This window comes from Equus przewalskii, unplaced genomic scaffold (assembly GCF_037783145.1).
Source record: "Equus przewalskii isolate Varuska unplaced genomic scaffold, EquPr2 ChrUn-7, whole genome shotgun sequence".
NCBI lineage: Eukaryota > Metazoa > Chordata > Mammalia > Perissodactyla > Equidae > Equus > Equus przewalskii.
Genome location: NW_027228755.1, coordinates 599,927 through 621,536, shown reverse-complemented (window position 1 = coordinate 621,536; position 21,610 = coordinate 599,927). Strand labels below are relative to the sequence as shown.

The 21,610-nt window shown below is 51.2% G+C and overlaps 2 protein-coding genes across 10 annotated transcripts in view; both read left to right on the top strand.

Moving 5' to 3' along the window:
• Nucleotides 1-21,610, top strand: part of LOC103541334 (T-cell surface glycoprotein CD1a-like) — a 546,159-nt gene that overhangs the window by 301,997 nt on the left and 222,552 nt on the right. The window lies entirely within an intron of this gene.
• Nucleotides 6,723-21,610, top strand: part of KIRREL1 (kirre like nephrin family adhesion molecule 1) — a 103,036-nt gene continuing 88,148 nt past the window's right edge. For 2 of the 9 annotated variants that reach the window (XM_070608497.1, XM_070608495.1), the window contains exon 1: nt 6,780-7,170. In XM_070608497.1, the coding sequence (XP_070464598.1) occupies nt 7,119-7,170 (52 nt within the window). In that variant the 5' untranslated portion in view covers nt 6,780-7,118. Of the gene's footprint in view, nt 7,171-21,610 lie in introns of all 9 variants that reach the window. The other 7 variants (XM_070608494.1, XM_070608491.1, XM_070608492.1 and 4 more) reach the window with 6 other exon arrangements.

The window sequence follows — 21,610 nt, the reverse complement described above, 5'->3', positions numbered from 1 at the left end:
GTAAGATCTACCCCTCTTAGCAAATTTTTAAGGATAAGTACGGAATTGTTAACTGTCAGAGCTATGCCACACAGTAGATCTCTAGGACTTACTCATCTTATATAGAAACTTTGTACCTTTGGGCCAATACCTCCCCTTCCTCCCTTCCCATCCCCTGGCAACCACCATTCTACTCTCTGGTAGTACCTCATGAAGGAGGACCACTGAAGGAGTAGCCACGTTTTTGTTGTTTTGTTTTCTTTTCATCAGGGGCAACTTCTTCGTCTGGATTTTCTTTCCCTTGGATCTATTCCAAAAGCCTAGACTCAGGCTCTGCATGAGGAGGACTTGGGGATGGGGCTGGGGAAAGATAGAGGCTCAGGGATGAGAGCTGGTGGAGGAGGGGAAACCTCCGTGGCCTGAAGGGGGGGACTTGGTGCCAGGGCCTCATTGCTGTCTGTGTCTTGGAGGCTGGAACAGAGGCACTACAAGGACATTCAATCAGCATTCTCCATCTGTCCATTTAGGAAACACCACCGAAGCCAGCAGCCTGACCCTGCCTGGCAGGCACTGCTACGCCTGTTCTCTGGCACAGAACCTGGGAAGCTAGTGGGAGCAGGGAAGAGTACCGCTGGCCTGGAGTGTGGCTGTCAGTTGTAGGAAGGTCTACCATGTCATGAGCAGGGAGTGGGAGTTAGAAGATGGGGCCCTGGCCCTGGCCCTGGGGAGGAATCCTGGCTAGAAACAGGCTTCGAGAGATTCAAGAAGCAGTTCTCAAACAGGGAGCCTTCATAGAACACCCCATGTGCCCTGCTGGAACCCCTCAGTAGACATCTCCAGGGAATGGCCCTTTTTGGAGGGAGAAGTATGCCAGTGCCATGAGGGCATCAGAGAGAGCTGGCAGGAAACTGAGGCCCAGAGAGGGGAGCTATCTTAGGCCACACCTCAGGCTTTGACTGAAGATCCTAATTCTCAATACTCAACTCTAGGAAACTTTCCTTGATGCCTCCAAGCTGAGTTCCGTAACTCCTGCTCTGCACCCTTAAATGGGCATTTTTCTATCTCTGCCCCTCCCAACTCAGTTGTAATTATCTGTCCGTCTTTCCCACTAGACCGTGACTCCCTAGGGGTGGGGTGTGCTTTACTCATCTTTGTGTCCCAAATGCTTAGCCTGCTGCCTGGGCACAGAGTAAGCTTCTGATACAGGTTTGTGAGATGAACAGATGAGTGGATGGGTGAACCAACTAATTAGTTAATTAATCTTAATTAATAGAGGCTAACCTCTATTGAGGTTGTAAGGGTTGGAGTGACATCTTTAAGGGCTGTGCTTTAAGTTAATTCCTCCCCCCACCCTTAAATAAGGGTTAAGTAAGCCTAACCCTTATGTTTCCATTCATACGAAGCTTGCTCAACTTCACCCTTAAAGCCACTGTGATGTTCAGTGACCTTAATACAACTCCAGGCCATAATCCTAGCTGCCAACTTGAGCTCATCCGTAGCTTGGATGCAAACATACACCATAACCCTGTGACCTAGTCCTGATACTAAATGGATCTGAATAGGGGTGGTTTTAGGTCTTCAAAGAAGTAACAAGGAAGGCTAAATGTCAAGAGACGTTGGGTTTGGGAGGAGCATCCAAGGACCAAAGGAAGATGAGAGACTCCCCACTTTTTCCCTGGTACCCTCCCCACTTCTGCTTACTCGATTTTCAGAGAATAACCTATGCGAGACCAGAGCCACATGAGGGTCAGCAGTCCTTGGACATAAGGGGTGTCTTTGCTGATGAAAGCATTTGGGATGAGTCTAGGGTGTACAGGTGGGAAAGTTAAGGTTAGCAAGATCCATGGGTGAATCCTGGCCTGAGAAGCAAGAGGCCTGAGTTCTGGTCCCAGCCCTACGCTGTCTCTGACTTGCTTTGTGACTTTTGACAGATCATTTTGCCATCTCGAAGGGGCATGGCCTGCATGTTATCTGAGGTCTCATCTGGTTCTGAAGCTTGAAGTTCGAATCATTAGTTCATGTTCCTTTCTCCGTTTTTTCCTCCTTAAGTCTATTCCCCACTCTCCCGTCCTCCACGCCCACTCCTCACCTCCGTGGCCCTGGACCCTAACCCTCTCCTCTCTCTCTCTCTGAGCTGGTCTCCTCAACTGGGCTGCTCATTTGAAGCAGGAATCCTTCAATCCCTGTGAGTCCAGGCAATGAAATCCTCATTAAACCTAATAAGAGAGAGCTGGTCCATTTAGCACAAATCTTCTCCCCATGTTGGAGCTGGAATATGAAGCACCGAGAAGGGAAGGGCTGAAAATGAATGGTAAGGAATGGAGCCCAGTTGTTCACAGGCGAGGCTGGTCCATGGTAAACACATCCTGGGAGCCTGTCTTGGCTGAGGTCATCCCGTCTAAGCCCCTGCCTCAGAGCGGCTTCAACCTTATCCAAAGCATCTCTGCCTGAATACTTTGGAGACTCCTCCTCAGTGGACAGTCCCTTCTGGGGTCTAGCCTTTAGTCCTTCTGCTTCAATTGCAGCACTGTTACCCCCAATATCCTGTGACACCCAAGCCCCATGCGAGAAGCCTGACCTCCCTGGTCCTCTTTCCCCTAAGAGACCACTAAGGACTGGTCCAGGGCACTTCAACTACTGCTGCTCTTCTTCCTGCCCCAATCTTTCCCCTCACGGTGCAGAGTGGTGGCTCTCCCCATTGCCGTTAAGACTGCCCTCTGTCTCTGCTCTTCTTCTTGTATATCTCAAAAGCTGGGCATCTTAAGAAAAAAAGAGAACAAGAGGAAATAGACTGGCATAGCAGCAGGAAAGCCCAAGGCCCGACATCTGGAAGGACTTACGCAGCCACCTAGGCTGTAAGACAAAAGTGGAGAAAGAGGGAGGAAAAGCCCCTTTGGTGGGAGGGCTTTTGAAGAAGGAGTGCATCTCTCAGTGCTCTGAGCTACAGTCTGCAGCAGGGGAAGGGACGCGGTGACCTCTGGCGGCCCCTCACCCTTGGCGACTTGGGGTTTCCTTTATGGTCAGGATTATTTTCCAGGCTGAAAATCAGGATCTTGGCCTTTCTCTTTTGTGTCTCTGGTAAGCAGCAAGAACACAATCCTCTGCCCCCTCGAGGGGGAAAGGGCACAATTTATAGAATTGTCCTGCTGTTCTCGGCCCTCATTGAGACAAAGAATTCATTTCCGTCTCCAAGGGTGGCTTCTCCTGCTGATGGTCATAAATTGCCTTCCCACTCACTCTCTGACCTCTCGATCTTTTTGCTTTTGTACTCAAAAAATTACTAATATTTCTCTTAACTCCATATATAACCTTTGGCTGCCTCTCTCCTTTTTTTGTGGGAGAAGTGGCATCCTGAGGGATTACCCCATCTGCCTCCATGCCTGCATGCTTCTGTCTGGCAGGGCCCTGTGCATGGGGATGGAGACGAATCCAGCAGGAGGAAGATTTGCAAGGTCCCTGCTTTGGGGAGCTCCCAACGCGAGAATACTCACAGCTGGCTTTTACTGCTCATCGTGTGCCTAGCACTGTTCTAAGAGCTGTACGGCCATTGACCCACTTAATCCTCACAACCACCCCATAATGTAAGTAGTATTATTATCCCTGTTTTCGGATGGAGAAACCAAGGCTCAAAGAGGGTAAGTAAATAAACTGCCCAAGGTCATGGAGAAAGTCAGCGGCAGAACCTGGATTAGAATTCCCTCCGACTGGTTTCACTTCCCCTGTGCTTTGCTCCCAACTACTCTGCTGCCTCTCTGTGAGGAGAGGGGCTACCAAGCTTCTTCCCTGCCCTCAGGGAGCTCCAGACTGAGGGGACATCTATAGCCCCTGCCCCCAAGGAGCCCCAAGTTTGATAGGGGAGGCAGGTGTCCTGTCCTAGGGAGGTGTATCTAGTCTGATGTAAAAAACACAGGCTTTGCCTTCAGGAGCATCCATCTGATACTGGGGACTCCGCCCCAGGGCCCCCCAGTTCAATGAGAGTTATGTGATTAGACTCCTGTAGACTAAGTTAATCCATTTAGACAGAATGGTGAACATTAGTGCGGAGATGAGAATGGAGCAAATCTGGGGGCATTTAATTGGGGTTCTCCCCAGAAGGAGGAGAGAGTGACGCAGGATGGCCGATAAGCAGAACTGCTGGTGGAGAGAAGAGGCCAAGGCCCCCTGGCGGTGTGCAGGCTTGCTGAGGGCCTGGAAAGCAGGGGTGTGCTCAGCTCGGTGGTTCTCAACCCTGGCCACCCCTTAGAATTACCTGGGGAGATGTTTAAAAATACTGACGCTTGGGGCTTCACCCCAGAGCAGTTAATCTTTGGGAGCGAGGCCCAGGTACTGGTGTTTTTTAAAAGCCCCTCTCGAGATTCTAACACACCGCTGGTGTTGAGGACCACTAGCTGGAGTTGAGATCTTAAGCTCTGGGATCTAGGATGCTGAGTGGCTTATGTGGAGGGGATTCTGGAGAACTATGTTTGCTATGAACTGAGCTGGTAAGGGTTTGAGATTACAGGGAGAGGGAGACAAGAAAGTTAAAGCACCAGGAGAGAGAGGTGAGATTACTGATTTAGCTGTTAAGGATCTGGAGAAATTTGGCTCTTCTGTTGCTAGGGTTTTGAGGTGAGATAAGAGGCCTAAGGGGAAGTAAAAGCTTTGATAACTCAGTCCCTCTTCACAATGAGAATCCCCATCAAGCCTGAATACCAAAAGCTAGAATGTGGGCAAGAAGAACTAAACTAAGAATATTCTGTTCCCTCACTTCTGGGCTTTTTCTTCTCAACATTTCCTAAATCACTATCACCATGGACCTCCTTCCCATGAATCCTTTATACAGAGTGAAAAGGGGAAAAGACTGTCTGATACTCCAAGAACAGCCCTGCCTCGGGGCCTTTGCACATGCTGTTATCACTGACCTGCTGCATTCTTCCCTCAGACACCTGAATAACTGAATCTCTCAATTCCTTCAGTCTCCGTTCAAATGTTACTTTACCAGAGAAGATTTCTGATTACCTATAACAATAGCAATTCCTCCCTCCCTTCCACTCCCTGTTCATTTTATCCTGCTCTATTTGTCTCCCATAGCATTACTACAACTTGGTGTATTTAATATTTTTGTGCTGTCTCTCCTTCCCCTCCAGGATGGAACACTGTGAGGGAAGGACTTTCCCAGGGTTTTTTTTCATTGTTGTATCTCCAAGGCCTAGAATTGTGACTGGAACATAAGCAGGCACTGAAGAAATATTGTGGAATGCATGATTAATGAATGAGTAGATGAAAAGCCCTGTGTGTCTGCATATTGGTGTATGGCTGTTTGTATGTATTTATGATTTTATTTCTATTTCTCTGGGCTAGGTGTGGCTCTTATAAACTCTGTGCTTGCCTGTGCATATGTGTTTTTGAACATATGAAGCATTCTCTGGGTCTGTGAATATTGGGCTCCTGAATATGAGCTTGCGTATTTTTCTGCCTGTGTTTCTGTGTCCTCCGGTTGTGTGTGCGTATATCTGGACCATTCAGCCTGGCGTCAGGGTCCCTGCAAGAAAGAGGAGTTGTGGCCACCTACCACCAGCAGAGGGCACCGGAGAGCCATGCGCCTCCGCTCAGGGGCTGAGATCGTGAAATCTTGGCGGGTAGTGTTAAGGACCCAGGAGACCTAGAGAATCTGGGAGGAAAGAAGTGGAGACCTCGTTAGACCAACACAGTACTGTAAAGTTGTGCAATTCCTGTTATTTCCCCTCAACTCATCCCTTAGGAAGCAGACGTGCAAGCACCCCCAGCAACTCTGCGAGCAGAAGCATCTGGTTAGGGGCTGGGAAAGGAACTGGTTGCAAAACTGGGCTCTTAAGAAAGAGGAGACACCTAGTGAATGCCCTCCTTACTCTAACCAGGAATTCCCTCCCTTCCCAGTTCCTAGATCTCTCAACCCCAAAGGATCTCAAACTCCTCCCGGCTTAGAGATCTTCCTGTGGCTGCCCTCTCCTTGGCCCTTCAAACCCTTCAAGTTGGCTACTTTCTCCTTCTAGATGGGTAGATGCCCAAGATGGACAAAGGAAGGAGTCGACTAAGCCTCTCCCCGGCCGAGGGCCAGGGCCAGCTGAGGACTCCGACACTTGGCCTGGCCTCACTGTGTGCTGGGTGCCGCCCCCTGGCAGGGGCTCCAGGCAGGTCCGAGACTCAGCTCGGATTCTCCAGCTTTGGGTTTGTAGGTGGGGAGAGGAATGTATCCCTCCCCACTCCCAGCATTCATCAGTCAATTGAGAATTCCCAATTTGGGGAATCTAGGGGTTAGATTCTGGGTGTGGGATTTTTTAAAAAAAGGATTTTACGCTTTTTAACTCCATGAACCACCGCTTGCCCATCCCCTCCGCTCCCACACACACTTACACACACTCGAACACACATGCACACACTCACATACCCTTCCCCATGACAGTCATCCACGGGGCTAGTGGCTTGTGCTCAGCCCATGCCCCGCCTCCCCAATCCGCCGCCTAGTTCCGTAGGTCGGGACCAAGATTTTGTATGTAAATACGAGGGGGTGAGGGCAGGCAGGGTCCAGCCGTCCCTGCCCCAGCGCCCGCGATTGTCACGTTCGTTACCCCTTCGCTTTTGCCCTCAGTCCCTTTCTGTCTCTGCTCTCTTTGCATCTCAGTTCCAGCGAGGGGTGTGAGTGTGTGTGCGCGCGCGTTGGGGGCGGGGGGGGGGGGGGCAGGGGGAGGGCTGTGAAGGGAGGCGCCGTCGGAGGGAGAGTAGACGTCAGGAGGAGGGACGAGGGAGAGAGGGAAGGAAGAGAAAGGAGAGAAAGGGAGAGCAGAGATCGAAAGAGACCCAGAGTGATAAAGCTTGAGAGGAGAAATCATAAAAGCGAGAGGGGGAGGAGAGAGAGGGAGAGAGCGAGCGAGAGCGAGAGAGCGAGAGAGGGAGGAACGGGACCGGGAGGAAAGAAAGAAAGAGAACGCAGGGAAGGGAAGTGAGTTTGTGCGCGCGAGTGAGTGTGCGTGTGTGCGTGTGTGCGTGTGTGTGTGTGTGCAGGGGCGGGCGCGGGCGGGCGGGGGGCGGGCTCCCGGGCTCCCCTCCTCCCAGCCCGCTCCTCTCGCTCCCTCGCCAACTCCGGGCCCCAGCCGCGGGCGGGCGCACGGCGGGCGGACAGCATGCTGAGCCTCCTCGTCTGGATCCTCACTCTCTCCGATACTTTCTCCCAAGGTAAGGGCCCCCAGCCCGCCCCGGACTCGGCTCCTCCCTGCCCTCGGGGCTGGGGACTGCGCCCCCGCTGGGGGAGCGCTGAGGTGCCCGGCGGCCCGCGGCCAGTGCCTGGGGTCGAGACGCCACGAGGCGGGGGCTCCGTCCTGGCGCGGAGCCCGGGGGAAGGGGGCGCGGAGTAACGGGGCCTGGCGAGAAGGAGTTTTCCGTTGATTTGCCCAAGTTGTTTCCTTTTGCTGCGCGGGAGAAGGGAGAATTGGGGCCGCGAGGGCTGGGGTTCGGAGTGAAAAAGGGATCCGAACGCTCCAAGTCTTTTCCGGAGCCTCTGGCAACCCTCCCTCCCTCCACCCTCTGAGGCCGGGATCCGGACGCCTGGGTCCTGGCTGAGGGGAAGGCTGGGAAGAGGGTGGGATTTCAGACGTTGGGGGTGGGAGGTGCGCGGAAAGCTGGAGAGCCAGGCGCCCGAAGATGTTGCTGAGGGAATCTCCCTATTCCAGCCCAGCCCCTCGGAGGGTGCTGAGTCGGAGCCGGCTGCCCCCTCTAGAGGAAGGGAGGAGTGCCTCGGGGCCTCTGGTGGGGATGTGGAACCCTTGCCCGCGGAGGTTTCGGGTGGGGGAGTGGAGTTCCAAAAGGCAGCATCAGGGCGGCTGGACAAGGAGGGGGACACTTGGGGGGCTAACACTCTGCCTGGGGTCAGGAAAGTGTTGATGTCAGGGGCTTATTTGGAACTGGTAGGGGGAGGCTGGGCGATGAGACAGAGGTTGAGAGAGATGAGGATGTTAGTGTATCCTGAGGCAGGGCTGGGGGAGTAGGAGAGAAGGGGACCAGGAAATCAAGGTCCCCGATTCCATCCAGGACTGGGTCCGTGGGAGTGGATGCTTGCCTCCTGCATCTGACTTTAAGGAAGATTAATCCTGCTGAGCTAGCCACCCCCAACCCCCAAATGGAGCTGACACACAGAAATTGACACACAAACATCAAAAAACAGTCACAGACACCGAGACAGACTACTCACCTACTGAGACGGAGGTACCCACAAGCATCCTCCACACGGAGACAGACACATATACACAAAGACGCTGATACATCTGAGGAAGACAGAATCCTCCCCCGTATCAGCTTGCACATTCATGCACCCAAACACATTCAAACTCATAGACACAGTACATGTATGCAGGCGGGCATTTACAAGGACACAACACACACACACACACACACACACACACACACACACACACACACACACTGAAACCCTTCTACAGATACCAACCCTCCAGCAAACAAAGAAACTTGAACAGACATTCCTATAGGCAGAGACCTATGGAGATGTACAGACTACAAAATGGAGGAGGTGGTCTGGTTTTGGGGTGGGGGGGATTCTGGGAAGAGGGAAGTCAGCCTGGATAGAATGCCCTCAGGCATTACCCTGCTCTCAGTTCCCTCCCTGGGCTGTAGGGTGTGCATTTAGGGGTGAGGTGTTGTGCTGGACCCCTCCTCTCCTTACCAGGCTCCTCCCCAGCTCAGAAGGCAAAGCCTGGCTGAGTTGGTGGGGGCAGATCTTGATCCATCTTTCCCCATAGGGCATCCATCCCCCTCTCCCCTCCCCCCCACCACACACACTTAAGCTATGAGCAGGACATACATCCATGGTGTGAGTCCAGTGGGAAGTGATGCCATGGAAAGGAGGCCTGGCCTTGGGCTTGGCAGGCCAAGCCAGCCACTTGGCAGAAAGTTGGGAAGATGACTTAAGTTCTGACTTTGTTCAGCCAGGCTGCCAGAGAGGAGGAGAAGGGGGGAGGGCCCACGATGTGAGGGGAGGGGGCAGCTGGGTCATTATTGATGTGTTAGGGGCAAGCTTCTGTCTGTCCCTTTCCCGCAGCCCTAACATGTCAGCAACATGGATACGAATGAGCTTCAAGGAACAAAAGCTGCGGTTAGCAAACAGGAGAGACATGTGGATTGAATCGGGGACAGAAGCGGTCAGACAGAGAGAAGTGTGTTGTGTGCCTTTCTCCCTTTGGAAAGGGGGGAGGGGTTAGGGGTTAGCTGAGCTCCCATCTCCTGGCCACCAACAGGGGTGAGAGCAAGACCTGGTGAAACTGTGCAAAAGTATCTAGGGGGTTGGGGGAGGCATACCAAAGACGAGAGATGGAGAGAATAGACTGGAGGGGGGAGGAAATCACCACTGAGTGTTCTGGGAAGCTGAGCAAGGACTAGGGTGGAGGCAGGGAGGGAAGGAGTGTGGATCTGGCGAGACTGGGACACTCCCGGGGTGGGGGGAGGCTTTCAGACCTCCTCTCCTTGGCCTCCATCCTTAGAAAGAAGGAGTTCTAGTTCAGGGCCTGGGGCAGTGAGAGAGGAAAGCAAGGGGGGGATTGCCAGGGGGTTGAGGGATGGTGGTGGGAAATGGGGAGGAGAGGGGAGGAGAAGGCAGTTGAATTGAGAGGAGCAGAGAGGAGAGGGGAAGGGAAGATTCAGCCCAGGCAGAGAAATAAAAATCGCATTTTAAAGAATTTCAATGGGCTTCATCAATCTTCATTTTTCACTAAATAATTTTCTGTATCTTATCTAAATGAAAACCATTATCCTTCCCCCCATTTCCATCATGCGCCGGCTCCTCAGACTGATTGCGCCGAAAATTGAAATATTTATTCATTTTCTGGGAGATTTTCTCCCTCCCCAGCCTCGGGGAGGAGAAATTGAAAAAGAAAGATTATAGCTAATCAGAGCAATGTGGGATGACAGGCCTGCTCGGGGTGGGAGCTGCCTCCAGGGGATGGGGGTGGAGATGAGGGTAGGGGAAAAATCTGTGTCTGCAGCCCCCAGAGGTCCCCTCAGCATCCCTGTCACCAGTTGGCAGAGGGGTGAGGAGTGAAGGGAACAGGGCTGAGGGCCTCCTAAATTCCCAGGATTCAACTCCCCAGCACAGCCACATCCTGGAAGAGAACGTGAGTTGGGAAGGAGAGTAGTTGGAGATCTGACTCCCCCCTCCCCACGCTACACACAGACACACACTTCAGTCATCCCTCTTCTGCCTGCCCAGGCCGGAGCAGACCTTGAGGCTGAGGAAGAGGCTGGGGGAGATGAGGCAGAAGTCAGGGTACCAGTCCCCCTCCTTGACCTTGATTGGACTCCACTTTACACTCACTTAGACCTAAAGGGAACCAAGTACAGTCCTCAGTGCCTCGAGCGGGTTACCTCTGACCATAGCCCTGGAGCCCAGAGGACCCACATCAGGAGGAGGAGGAGGGGGAGGAGGCCTCTAGGCCTTCCTATCTCCTGCTGGTTACCATAGCTGCATGGTTGGTTGTCTTGCTCCGCCGTTGGTTGGTTCTCTGGTGAGGTGCGGACCAGGAAGCCCAGCTCTGGTCCCCAGCTCTTACTACCCTGACTGGAGAACTGCGTGCTCTGATGGAAGCTCATCTTTATGTCCTCAGGGACCACGTCTTAATTTCTTTATGGTCCTTTCGGTTTCTGACATAGTGCTCTGCACATTGTAAGTGCCCTTAAATATCTGATCAATTGATTGATTTGACAAGCGAGCTACAGTGTTGGAAGGAGGCAGTGCTAAATTGCTAAATGGTGATTAAATCACAGCCCCACCTCCACTCCCTGGTTAAACCCCACCTCGGCCGCTTGGTAGTCAGGTCAGCTTGAACAAAGTATGCGCCTTCTCTGCCTCAGTTTGCTTGTCTGTGAAGGGAGGATAGAAATAACACCTCATAAGGTTGCGATGACTGTTAAATATGTTAATCTGTGTAAAGTGCATGGAACAGTGTCTGGCCTAGAGAGAAGTGCTTAGTGATGCTGCTGTTGCGACTTTGTGGCTGGACATAAAGGGCTAGGCAGCTGACTGTCTGTGCCTCCTTTCCAGCTCCTCTTTATGATTCTCCTTTTGTTTTCTTGCTCCAGCTGCCCAGATTCTTGGTCCTGGGCTTCAGCACCTTCTCTGTGTCTGTCATGGAGAGGACTGTGTTGTGGCAGACCCAGAAGGGGAAACTGACCAGCTTCTACTTGGTTGGAGACCTCAGGAAAGGTCTGGGGAATGGACTTGGGGAGAGAGCAAAGTGGCAGAGGTTGGTGTTCTGGTGAGAAGAAAGCAGGGCTCTGGTGAGAAATGAGGAGGCGCACTAGCCCTGAGGTGGCAGCATTCCAGAGTCTGGAAATAATATGGATCATTTATGGAGCCATTGTGCTAACTGCTTGCTACGCATTATCTAATTTAATCTATACAACAACCCTCTGAGATGGGATCTGTAATCATCCCCATTTCATGGATGAAAAGTTGAGGTTTAGGTGGGTTCAGCTTCTTGTTGATACTTGGAGGAACCACCTGACCTCAAAGCCTGTCCCTTCCCCTCTGCCAGGGATCCCACATGCCAGCAGGGACCCGTGTAGGGCTGGGCCAGGGTTTTTCCTGGTCCACAACAGAATGAGAACGAGGAGGAAAAGGGAGTGAGTGTCTCATAAAGGTGAACTCACTCATATTTTTAAAGCAATCCTTTATTCTAAGATTCCATCCTTCTACATATTTTGGTGTTGAATGATTTTTCTTTGATGATAGGACAGTGCTTGTAAGTGACTTTTTTTAAAAGGACTTTACTTGGCAAATAAAAAGGTTCGCAACCTTGTGTTCATTACTAATATTAAACACGGTCCATAAGCTACAAATTTGGGAGCTACTCCTGTACCATGCAAAGCTGACTCCTGCAGATGCCCAGAGATGTATGAGGCTGGCATGGAGTGCTGAGTGGGGGCCCAGGGAGAGTCCCAGGACAGTCAGCTCCCAAACCAGCCCAGTCTCTGGTGGTCATGGAGGCTAGGGTCTTGGATGGTGTGTTCCAGCTGGCTTTGGGGGCCCTGCCTGGCCTAGGGTAAGAGAAAAACCAGGAGGTGGGCTGCATACCAAAGTATCCAAATTCCTTTTTATTGTGCTTTTCATATTCATTATCCATATTCCTTTTAATGATGAAGTTATGAAGTTAATGTTACCCCCATTTAATTTAATTTATTTATTTGGTGAGGAAAGTTAGCCCTGAGTTAACATCTGTGCCGGTCTTCCTCTACTTTCTATGTGGGCTGCTGCCACAGCATGGCTGACAAGTGGTGTTAGGTCCTTGCCCAGGATCCGAACCTGCGAACCCCAGGTGGCTGAAGTGGAGCATGCCGAACTTAACCACTGCATCAGGGGGTCAGCCCCTGTTATCCCCATTTTATACATGAGGAAACCAAAGCTGAGTTCAATGAACTTACTCAAGGCTGTACCTGGGGTTTTAGATCCCAGATTTATACTCTTTGTCTCACTGTAAAGCCCACATCCCTCAGTGCCTCCCATAGAGTTGAGGCAGCTCTGGAGGGCAGGGAGGCTTTCCCCTTCTCCTCTCCCCACAATGGCAGACAGCCTCCTTCTGTTGCCTCGCTCAGCCTTCTCCAGGGCTCAGCCCAGGACGCCGAGCCCATATCCATCTTGCTGCCTTGCTCTGATGATCATCTGTTTTATTAACTGGGGGGTGGGAACTGTACATATTGCCTCTTGTCTGTCAGGAGAAGGAGGTTTGTAATGCCTCAGCGCCCTTTCTTCCCACCTTCAGAGTCTTTTAACTTTGTATAGTGCCTTCCAATTTTAGCAACTTTTTCACATGTATCATCTCATTTAATAGAGCTACACAACCATCCCATGATATAGGCAGGGTAGTTATTATTTCTCCGTTTAAAGGTGAGAAAACAGAGACATAAAGAGGTTAAAGGACTTGCTAAGAGGTAGAAGTTGGGCTGAAGGGAGGAGATGAGGGCAAATTCCTTAATTACTCCAATATCCAGGGGCTGTTTCCAGCGAAGTTAGGGAAATTCCTCCTCCAAGTGTCCGGACCTGGGAAAGCTGTGTCCTCTCCCGACCTACCAGTTCCTGCCTGGTCTCTTCCCAGGCCTCCAGGCCACTTTACTTGGCAATCTCCTCGAGGATCCTTGACCTGGAAAGGGCTGGGGTTGTGGGGGTGGGTGGTCAGCGGTGGAGGAGAAGGAGGCAGCCATGTCCTTGATGCTGAAATGTGAAGCCAAGGAGAGGCAGTCTCAGAAGTCACAAAAGAGAATGGGCTCACTTCTTGTGAAGGAGAAGGTCATTCATTTTTTTTTAAATTTTTAAAATTTATTTATTTTTTTTTTCCGAGGAAGATTAGCCCTGAGCTAACATCTGCCAATTCTCCTCTTTTTCCTGAGGAAGACTGGCCCTGAGCTAACATCTGTGCCCACCTTCCTCAACTTTATATATGGGACGCATACCACGGTATGGCTTGCCAAGTAGTGCCATGTCCGCACCTGAGATCCAAACCTGCGAACCCTGGGCCACCGAAGCAGAACGTGCGCGCTTAACTGCTGCGCCACCGGGCTGGCCCCCAGGTCACTCATTTTTAAGGAGGGCTCACTTTGTGTTTTGCATGTATTAGTAACTAATTTAATACTGACAATAATCTATTCAAGGTAGAAGTTATTATCCCCATTTTATAAATGGACAAAGAGAGACCCCAAGAAATTAAGTAGATTGTCCAAGATAATACAGCTAGTAAATGACAGAGCCAGGACTAGAACCCAAGCAGGCAAGTTGGGGTGGGGGGCAGGAGTGATTCCCAGAAGGAAGCCCCTTGAGACCAGCACCTCCACCTCTTATACATTTCTGCTGCATACATGTCTGCAGATGCTGTGTCACTGTACAGTGCGTGTGCCCACATGCATGTCGATAGATTCACTCATGTACACTTGTACATGCAGCCATTTCTCACCCCCATACACATATGGACAGATGTCTCTCCCTTTACGCCAGTCCTTCCATTTACCAGATCACTGGCGTGCAACACTGCCCTGTTTCTGTGTACCATTTCTCGCCTAGCTATGGCAGCCATCCTGAGTCTTTGAAGACACTACTCTTGTAGTGCTTACTTGTCTTGCTTACTCTGTATCCCCTCTGATAGATGCACACATTACAAGGTTAAGAAAGTCAGAACCCTTGGGTTCCCCATTCTGTGACTTTGGTCCCTCTCCGTCCTGCAGCCCAGCTCTTACACCTTCCCTCACAGACAATGCAAACCTAATTTTAAGTTTAAGTTCTTTGAGTGCCCAGGATTAAAGGGGCTCCAACTCCCAGACATCGCTGAAGATCACATTTTTCTTTCTTTTTCCATCCCACTCTCTCTCCCTCCATCAGCTCTCTCCAAGTTCCCAGTTTCTTCCTCCCTCCAAATTTAATTTTTCCAGCAACTTTTATTAACCTCTGTAGTCTCCGGGGGCTGAAGTCTCATTCCTCTCTGCCCTCCTTGAGCCCATTTAACAAAATTGGGATCATATTGAAATAAATGGGCCTTGCAGCCAGCCAACCTCCTCAGGATTAAGGATCTTAAATCCAGGGGTGGAAATCTCTAGCACTCCCTAGTAAATTCCATTAGTTTCCCAGGAGATAATGCTGCTTCTTCCTCTAGGGGCCTGGCTCTGGGAAAGTGACGCGGGAATTTCCCAGAAGGCCCTGGGGTCTGGGTTTTGAGGCAGGGAAGGGACAGCAGGAACCTGAGTCTCTTGTGCTGTGTGCCCACAGGGTTGTCCCAGGAGGCTGTGCTACCCCAGGCCAGTTTAGGAATCAGAGATTCTTCTTCTGGACTGGGCCATTTGATGCTTTTTTTTGCTTCTTACTTCTTCTGAAGCACTATGAGAAGTACATCCTCACTGGAAGATGTATAGGAAGAGTAAGGACTCAGCTCCTTCATTCAGCAGAAATGTGTTGTGTGCTTACTATGTGCCGCCACCAGTGTTGCAAAATGAATAAAATGCTATCCTAGCCCTTAAGGGTCTCACTTTGGGATTTAGGTGCAAATCACTTAACTTCTGTAGGCCTCGGTTTCTTCCTCCATAAAATGGGGAGAATTAATTTTTTTTCGAATTAGCAAAGGTATATTACTTTATGCAGAACATACTGGTAGGCATTATGGGTTATAAAAAGTGACATTATATGGTCCCTGTGCTCCAGGAAGCTAAGAAGTGCAATATGCAAAGATTCCTGGTAATGCCAGGCAGGGTGTCATTGGAGCCAGGACAGCAATGTGCGTGGTCAGAGCTGGAGAGTTCAGGAGAGGGCAGTTTGCTGTGGCCTGAAGAGGCCAGGAAAGGCTCCATGGAGGAAGTGGGTCTAAGGATGGACAGGATGTGGATGTGGCAGGAAGAGGGAGAGCATTACCAGACAGGCCAAACTTCCCGAGCCAAGGTGTGGCTGCCGGAATGTGCCGGGTACGTTGAGGCTGGTTGCAGCTGAGGATTTGGGTTGGGGAGAAATAAATGGCGTGATCCAGAACAGTAGACTGCAGCCAGATCTGAGAGGGCCTTGACAAGCCAGGACGGAGACTGTCCTGTAAGCAGTGGGGAGCTAGAGATTTGTTTTTTAAACAAAGAGTGTGTTAAAAAGTCGAATGATTGCTACTTCATTCCTCATCAAACCCTCCCTTCCTCTTAAACTCATCTGCTGGAGCTGCTGTAGAGATTTGCAACCCCTTCAATTTACCAAAAAAAAAAAAAAAAAAAAAGTGAAGTAGACAGATAATCAGGGTTGGACCAGGCAGAAGTGAGCAGAAAGCCTTAGAGAAATATCCGTTCGCCTTGGGAAGTCTCAGATCTGTGACCTGAGTTGGGGAGGCTTTGGAATGATGAGAAAGTCTTTTTTCTCCGAGAATCCTCAGGTATAAGATAAAGATGTCCACGGGCAGAGTTCAGTGGAGATAATCAAGAGAGGAGAGCCCCGCAGCCTTGGGAAACCTGAGCCCCAGTCTAGACTCTTTGTCGTCTGATCCTGTGGGGCCTAGGCTGGGTCTGCCCTGCCCAGAGTCTAGGGGAACCACCTGGTTTCATCGGAGGGCCAATCCGGATTTGATCCTTGCAGGGTCAGTCTTGGGCTGTTTCCTCTGGTCAGTGGCCTGTCCTAGATGTGTGTGCATTTGGGGGGGTGAACCTAGAGATTCTTAAAACCTCTGTAAGGAGTTGTTCAAATGGAAACCTTTAAAGAGGGTTCCCGCCAGGGGGGTGAAAAGCCTGTGTTCAACTAAGCAAGGGTTTTTTTTTTTAATGGCTGGGCTGGGCCTGGCACTCAAGTGGGCACTGGGGATGAAAAGATAAGTGAAATTTAGTCCCTGTCCTTCAGGCACTCCTGGGCTGGTGTGGGAGATGGATGTATAAACACATATTGACAATACTATAAGATAAAGGTTGTGAGGGAGGTATGTGAAAAATGCTGAAGCTGAACTGTCTGAGGGAGGGGGAGTTAGAGGGAGCCCGGCCAGGGGGAGGGGACCTCCACAGATGTGAGGCTCAGGGGCTGCGGCTGGAGCCTCTGGAATGCAGCACCGTTCAAGATATCCCAGCTCTGGACAATCCCTGATTGTGCCCCCTGCTCCAGATGGAAGGAGCCGAGGAATCCGAAGGAGTGAGCCGAGGTCCCTCCCAAGGATTATGATTTCCAGGAACAAAGGCAGTTTATATAAAGCGCACTTTTCCCAAATCTACCAAGCCCTTGTGTCCACTTCCCTCCTCCCCAACCCACTCCCACCCAAGTGAGCTGATTTCTGAATTAACTTTGTCCTTGTAATCAGCTTAGCTGAGTGTTTTTTTTTTCCCCCTCCTTCCTGAATTCTCCCAGGAACAGCCTGGGGCCCTGCTCGCTCCATTACCCAGCATTGTCAAGCCATGAGGTGCTTTTAACTGCTTCTTCCCATTCGATTCGCTTAACTGGGAGGTTATTAAAAGGAAAGGAGCTGAGATGGGCAGATGGGGGCAGAGAGAGAGACAACGAGAGAGGGAAAAGGAATTTTCAAAGAAGCAGAAACCCAGGGATGGGCAGGCTGGCAGGGGGAAGCCCCTGAGAGAAGTTGGGGTTTTCTTCATCTTGATTCCTTAGTCGTCCAGGGGACTCCTGGGTTTTAATCGCAAACCCTGAGCAATTGACTTGCTGCTCTAGGCCTCGCTCCCCGCCTCCCTGGAAATCTACCAGCTTGACCCTGCTGTGGGATGGGCTACGGGGACTTCCACTCTTGCCTCTTTGCCACCTCTCCCACACACATACTCTGCTGCCAGTGCCATCAACTCTCCAGCATCCACCCCAAGTCAGCTACCGTGTGGATGATGTTTGATCCCAGATCGATGTGCCTCTCACCCCACATATCCGGGAAGTCTCCCCTCACTGGGCAGTGGGTGAAGTGAGAATGCAAATTCATTTTAGTGTCAGTTTGAGCCAAATGTAATTAGAGAGGAAAATCTGACTTTGCAAAAATAAAAATCCAATGCCTTGCAAAAGCCAAGTTGAAATGACTTCCGGATTATCTGCACCGCTGCTGCTCTCGATTTATGCAGAAAATTGAGAGGGGCACCCATAAAGCTGGTATCTAAGGGATTCAGTTTGTGCACCTTGCCTTTGGTTCTGTACCAGGGTCATGTCATAAGACTGGCCTCTTTCAACACAACCCTGGAATTGCGGAACCCCTCAAATGCCCTGGGACCTCCTTACCAGAAGGGCTGCTGCCTGTATGATCATGACCAAGTCACTTCACTGGAGCCTCAGTTTTCTGATCTATAAAATGGAGACAGTTGCTATGAGGACTGAATGAAGGAATATAGATTAAGGAACAGTATTTGGAACACAGCAGTATTCAATAAATCATATTGCACAGTGCCTGCTTCTTGCAGCTAACACTCCAAGGCAGATCTGAAGAAGGCAGACAGTAGGATGAGTGAAGAACACCGGGTCTCTGAAATGCAGTACAGTGGGAGGTCTGAGGTGGTAGCATAGACTAATGGAAAGCACCTTGGTCTAGAATTAGGTCTGAGTCCCTGCTCTGAAGATTGAGTAGCCTCTTCACCTCTATGAGCCTTAGTTTTCCCATCTGTAAAATGGAACGATAGCAACCACTTAACCTCTACTTAAAGTCCTGGAAAAGCACTTCTTGGATAGTGTGCAGTAAGCGTGACCACCACTTTAACCCCTATCTTTCCAGAAGGTTTCAACTCTGTGTTAGAACAATGATTCTCAAACTCAACCACACTTATGAAACACCCTGGGATCTTGTTAAAGCGCAGAGCCTGATTCGGAAGATCTGAGGTCACGTGGAGTTGCTGCATTGGCACAAAGCTCCCAGGTGGTGCTGATGCTGCTGGTCCTAGGACCACACTTTGAAGTGTTAGAGGATGCTATTTCCTCTAGGGAAATAGATCTTCAACATTCTAATGGGAAGCAAGAGAAAATAGAACTCATTGAACTGAATTCACTTTGCAGCCAGCTTAGCTGTATAACCGAGCCAGGATGCATCATTGATTCAGGAGCATTGATATGTTTGTTTTAGGAAGGCAGGCTGTGGGACAGGAGGAGGTGCAGTGCTTGCCAGCGTGCCCATCTTCGGCCCCGAGATTGACCTGCCCAGCCCTCCTTCCTGCCACCTCACAAGCTTTCGGCCACCCCCAGTCCACCCCACCAAGTCTTCATTCATGCCAGCGGCTGCCAACTGCAAAGTTGAAAAGCAACCAGCCAGTGGGTTGGTGGAAACTCCTCCGTACCTAAGTCAGTCGTTTTCACTCGTTTTTTTTTTTTTTCCCCAAGGACAAAAGTCCTCAGAATCCAGCTCTCCTTTGGTGGAGATTTAGGGGAAAACATTTTGACAGAGCTGCTAGCCAGGGCCTTGACCCGGTTGGCTTTGGCTTGAAAATTTGGTCATGAGCAAATTGTGTGATTTGGGCAGGAAGGTGGGTCATAGGCTTAACTGGGGGCATGACTTGGGGGGAGCAGTGGAGGACCACCTTTGGGCAGGTCAGTTCTCACACTTACATAGACCCAATGGTTGCTCAGCCAACGTGATGAGCTCGCTCACTCTCTCCCTCCCTTCTCTAACCGTGTGCTGTAGAGGAAGACCCGCAGGCCAGAGGAAGAGAGAACCTCTGCCGTCAGAGTTCTCCTGATTCAGTGGTGGAGGCTTGGTCCTTATACCTGGGGAATCCTGTCCACTAGGGGAAACAGGGACTCCCACTGATTCTCCTTCATCCCCTCTTCTCCCTCAGAACACTCATGCATTGAGCCATCTGCAGGTACAAATGGGGACATATGCAAACGACAGACGTAAATCATGAGGGGTTTCAGAGTACATAAAGAAGGAGGTAGGATCAATCAGATTGGGCTTGGGCTTCCTAGAACACAGAACCTGGGGTCAGGAATGAAAATGGAGAGATGACTCTTTAAGACTCCCAACATCTTTGGACTCTTGAGATATTTCTCTTTAGGCAGGACTCACTTGAAATCAACCTTGACGCATCAGTGTTTGCTCTTTTTCTGAAGAGAAAAAGGAATTTCCTTAGCTCTCTCTGCTCACTCACTTTCGTATCTAATAATCCCTGGCAAGCAGGAAGTTCTTCTTTGTGTCTAACCTGAACCCTTCCTACTCCTGAATCAAAAGAACTGTCTTACTAGGGACTGTGACTGAATAAGTCTCCAGTATTCTCTATGTCTAGATAAATAACATTTTCCCCAATCGGTTCATTTCTTGCAGTTCAAGGCAAAGCTCCTTGTAATAGAGGAGCAAGGCCAGAGAGGTCATAGGTGAGACTGTCTCTGAGGCCCCAGGTGAGCCAGAGCAGGTTGTCTCTTTAGGGGTCAGATCTGCTTTCCAACAAACCTCCAAAGCTATCCTCCCAATGTCCCCAGTCAGGGCCAGAGGACAGTGTTCACAGGAACCTGGCTGAGTCACCATGCCCTTGCTTGTCCAGGTTCCCCTTCTCAGCAGCTCAGATGGCTTGAGGCTGGAGAGCTCTGGTCCTTCCCACCATCTCTAGCTGATGGCCTGAGGGCGCCCCCTCCTCCCTGCACGGGGCCAGGCCGAGAGAGGCCCTGGCATCTGCTTCTGAACCTGGTACCTGTAGGACAGCGGGGCATGGAGGGGAGATGGCAGAGGTAGGCCTACCCCACAGTCAGGATCTGTTCTAGCTTCAGGGTAGGAATATTTTTCCTCTTGGAATCACACAGGGATGTCCTCTGCCGAGCGGGGCCTGGGCGGACCTGGTAGATTCCAAGTGTCGTCAGCGTAGGCAGAGACGGTGGGGATGGAGCGCCTGCAGTGGGGTGTCTGCCTTTGGAGATCTGCTAATCTGATGAAGGAGTGTGGGCCTTTCCCTGGAGCACTGGACCGTATTAGATAAGTACAAACTCTCAGCTCTAAACTTGAACTTGAGGGCGGAGACTTGGTTTCTGTTATCAGACAGCTGGTTATGATAGGGGAGATAGGTTCCTCACCTTCCTCAGGGTCTGAACACATACAAAGATCGTCTGCACAAGGTGGGGGGGGGGCGTTTGAAGTCTGTTGTGCACAGGAAAGAGATGCTGGAGCCAGGGATCACTTAAGGAAGCTTCTGGGGAAGGGACAGGAAGGAACAGTGGGGCCGGGTGAGGTGGACTGACAGGGCAGGACCCAGTGAACCAGAAGGTAGAAGAGACCACCCTATATTATAGGAGGGTTCTGTGGAAGAGGAGTAGGGGGCCAGGAGGAGGTCTGCCCCTCTGGGGCTGTGTGGGCTGGAGTCTCTGGGAGCTGAGAGCTGTGGTGTTGCCTTGTCAAGTTGTGGCCCCTGCCGCGTTCACACCAGCCAGGTGACGTTCTCCCACACCCACAGGTGGCAGAGCGCCTCGGGAGAGGGATGATGTGGAAGCAGCGCCTGATCGCTCAAGGACAGGGCAGAAGGCAAGCCCTCAGAAGGGGAGGAGCTGACGGGTCTAGGGGGAGAGAAGAACCTGGGTCTCAGTCCTCCTGGAGAAGACAGTGGGGTGTCACTGTAGCCTGGAGCCAGCCTGTGGGGCAGCTTGCATCTGTTGGGAGGTAGCTACCCTTTTTCAAGGGTAGCCATGGCCCGGGGTCCTGGAAGCGCTGCCTGGTGGCCTGGCATGGGACAATCTGCACAGCCTGCTCTGTGGCTGTCATCCACCAGCAGAGCCACATGCTCCAGTGCTCCGGGCTTCTCCCTGCCCCCAAGCCGGATGCTCCCTGGCCTCTTCCTCCTGCTGTCCTTCCCTGTCTGTCGGTCTGTCACTCGGCAGGAGTGAAATGCACGCTGCTCCTGAAGCACTTGGTGCTTGATAATTTGTGGATTATAGCTAACTCTCGATAAAGATTCCCCTAATTGCTTGGCTCACCTCAGGTTCTATCATCAAAGCAAAGCCGCCAGGCCCCCCTCTTGCCCTCCTTTTCTTTTTATTATCTCTTAATTAATCACTCTGGCTTTCACACTTAGCAGATAATTACAGTCTCCTGGGCACGCAGCTCATTTTCATAACCTCCTGCTCCAAGCGGGCAGCCGAGGGGGGTGGGGAGGAAGCGGGAGGGAAGGGGGGAGTGGGAAGAGAAATGCTGGAGGAAGGTGGGGGCGGTCTGCAGCTGGTGGGTGA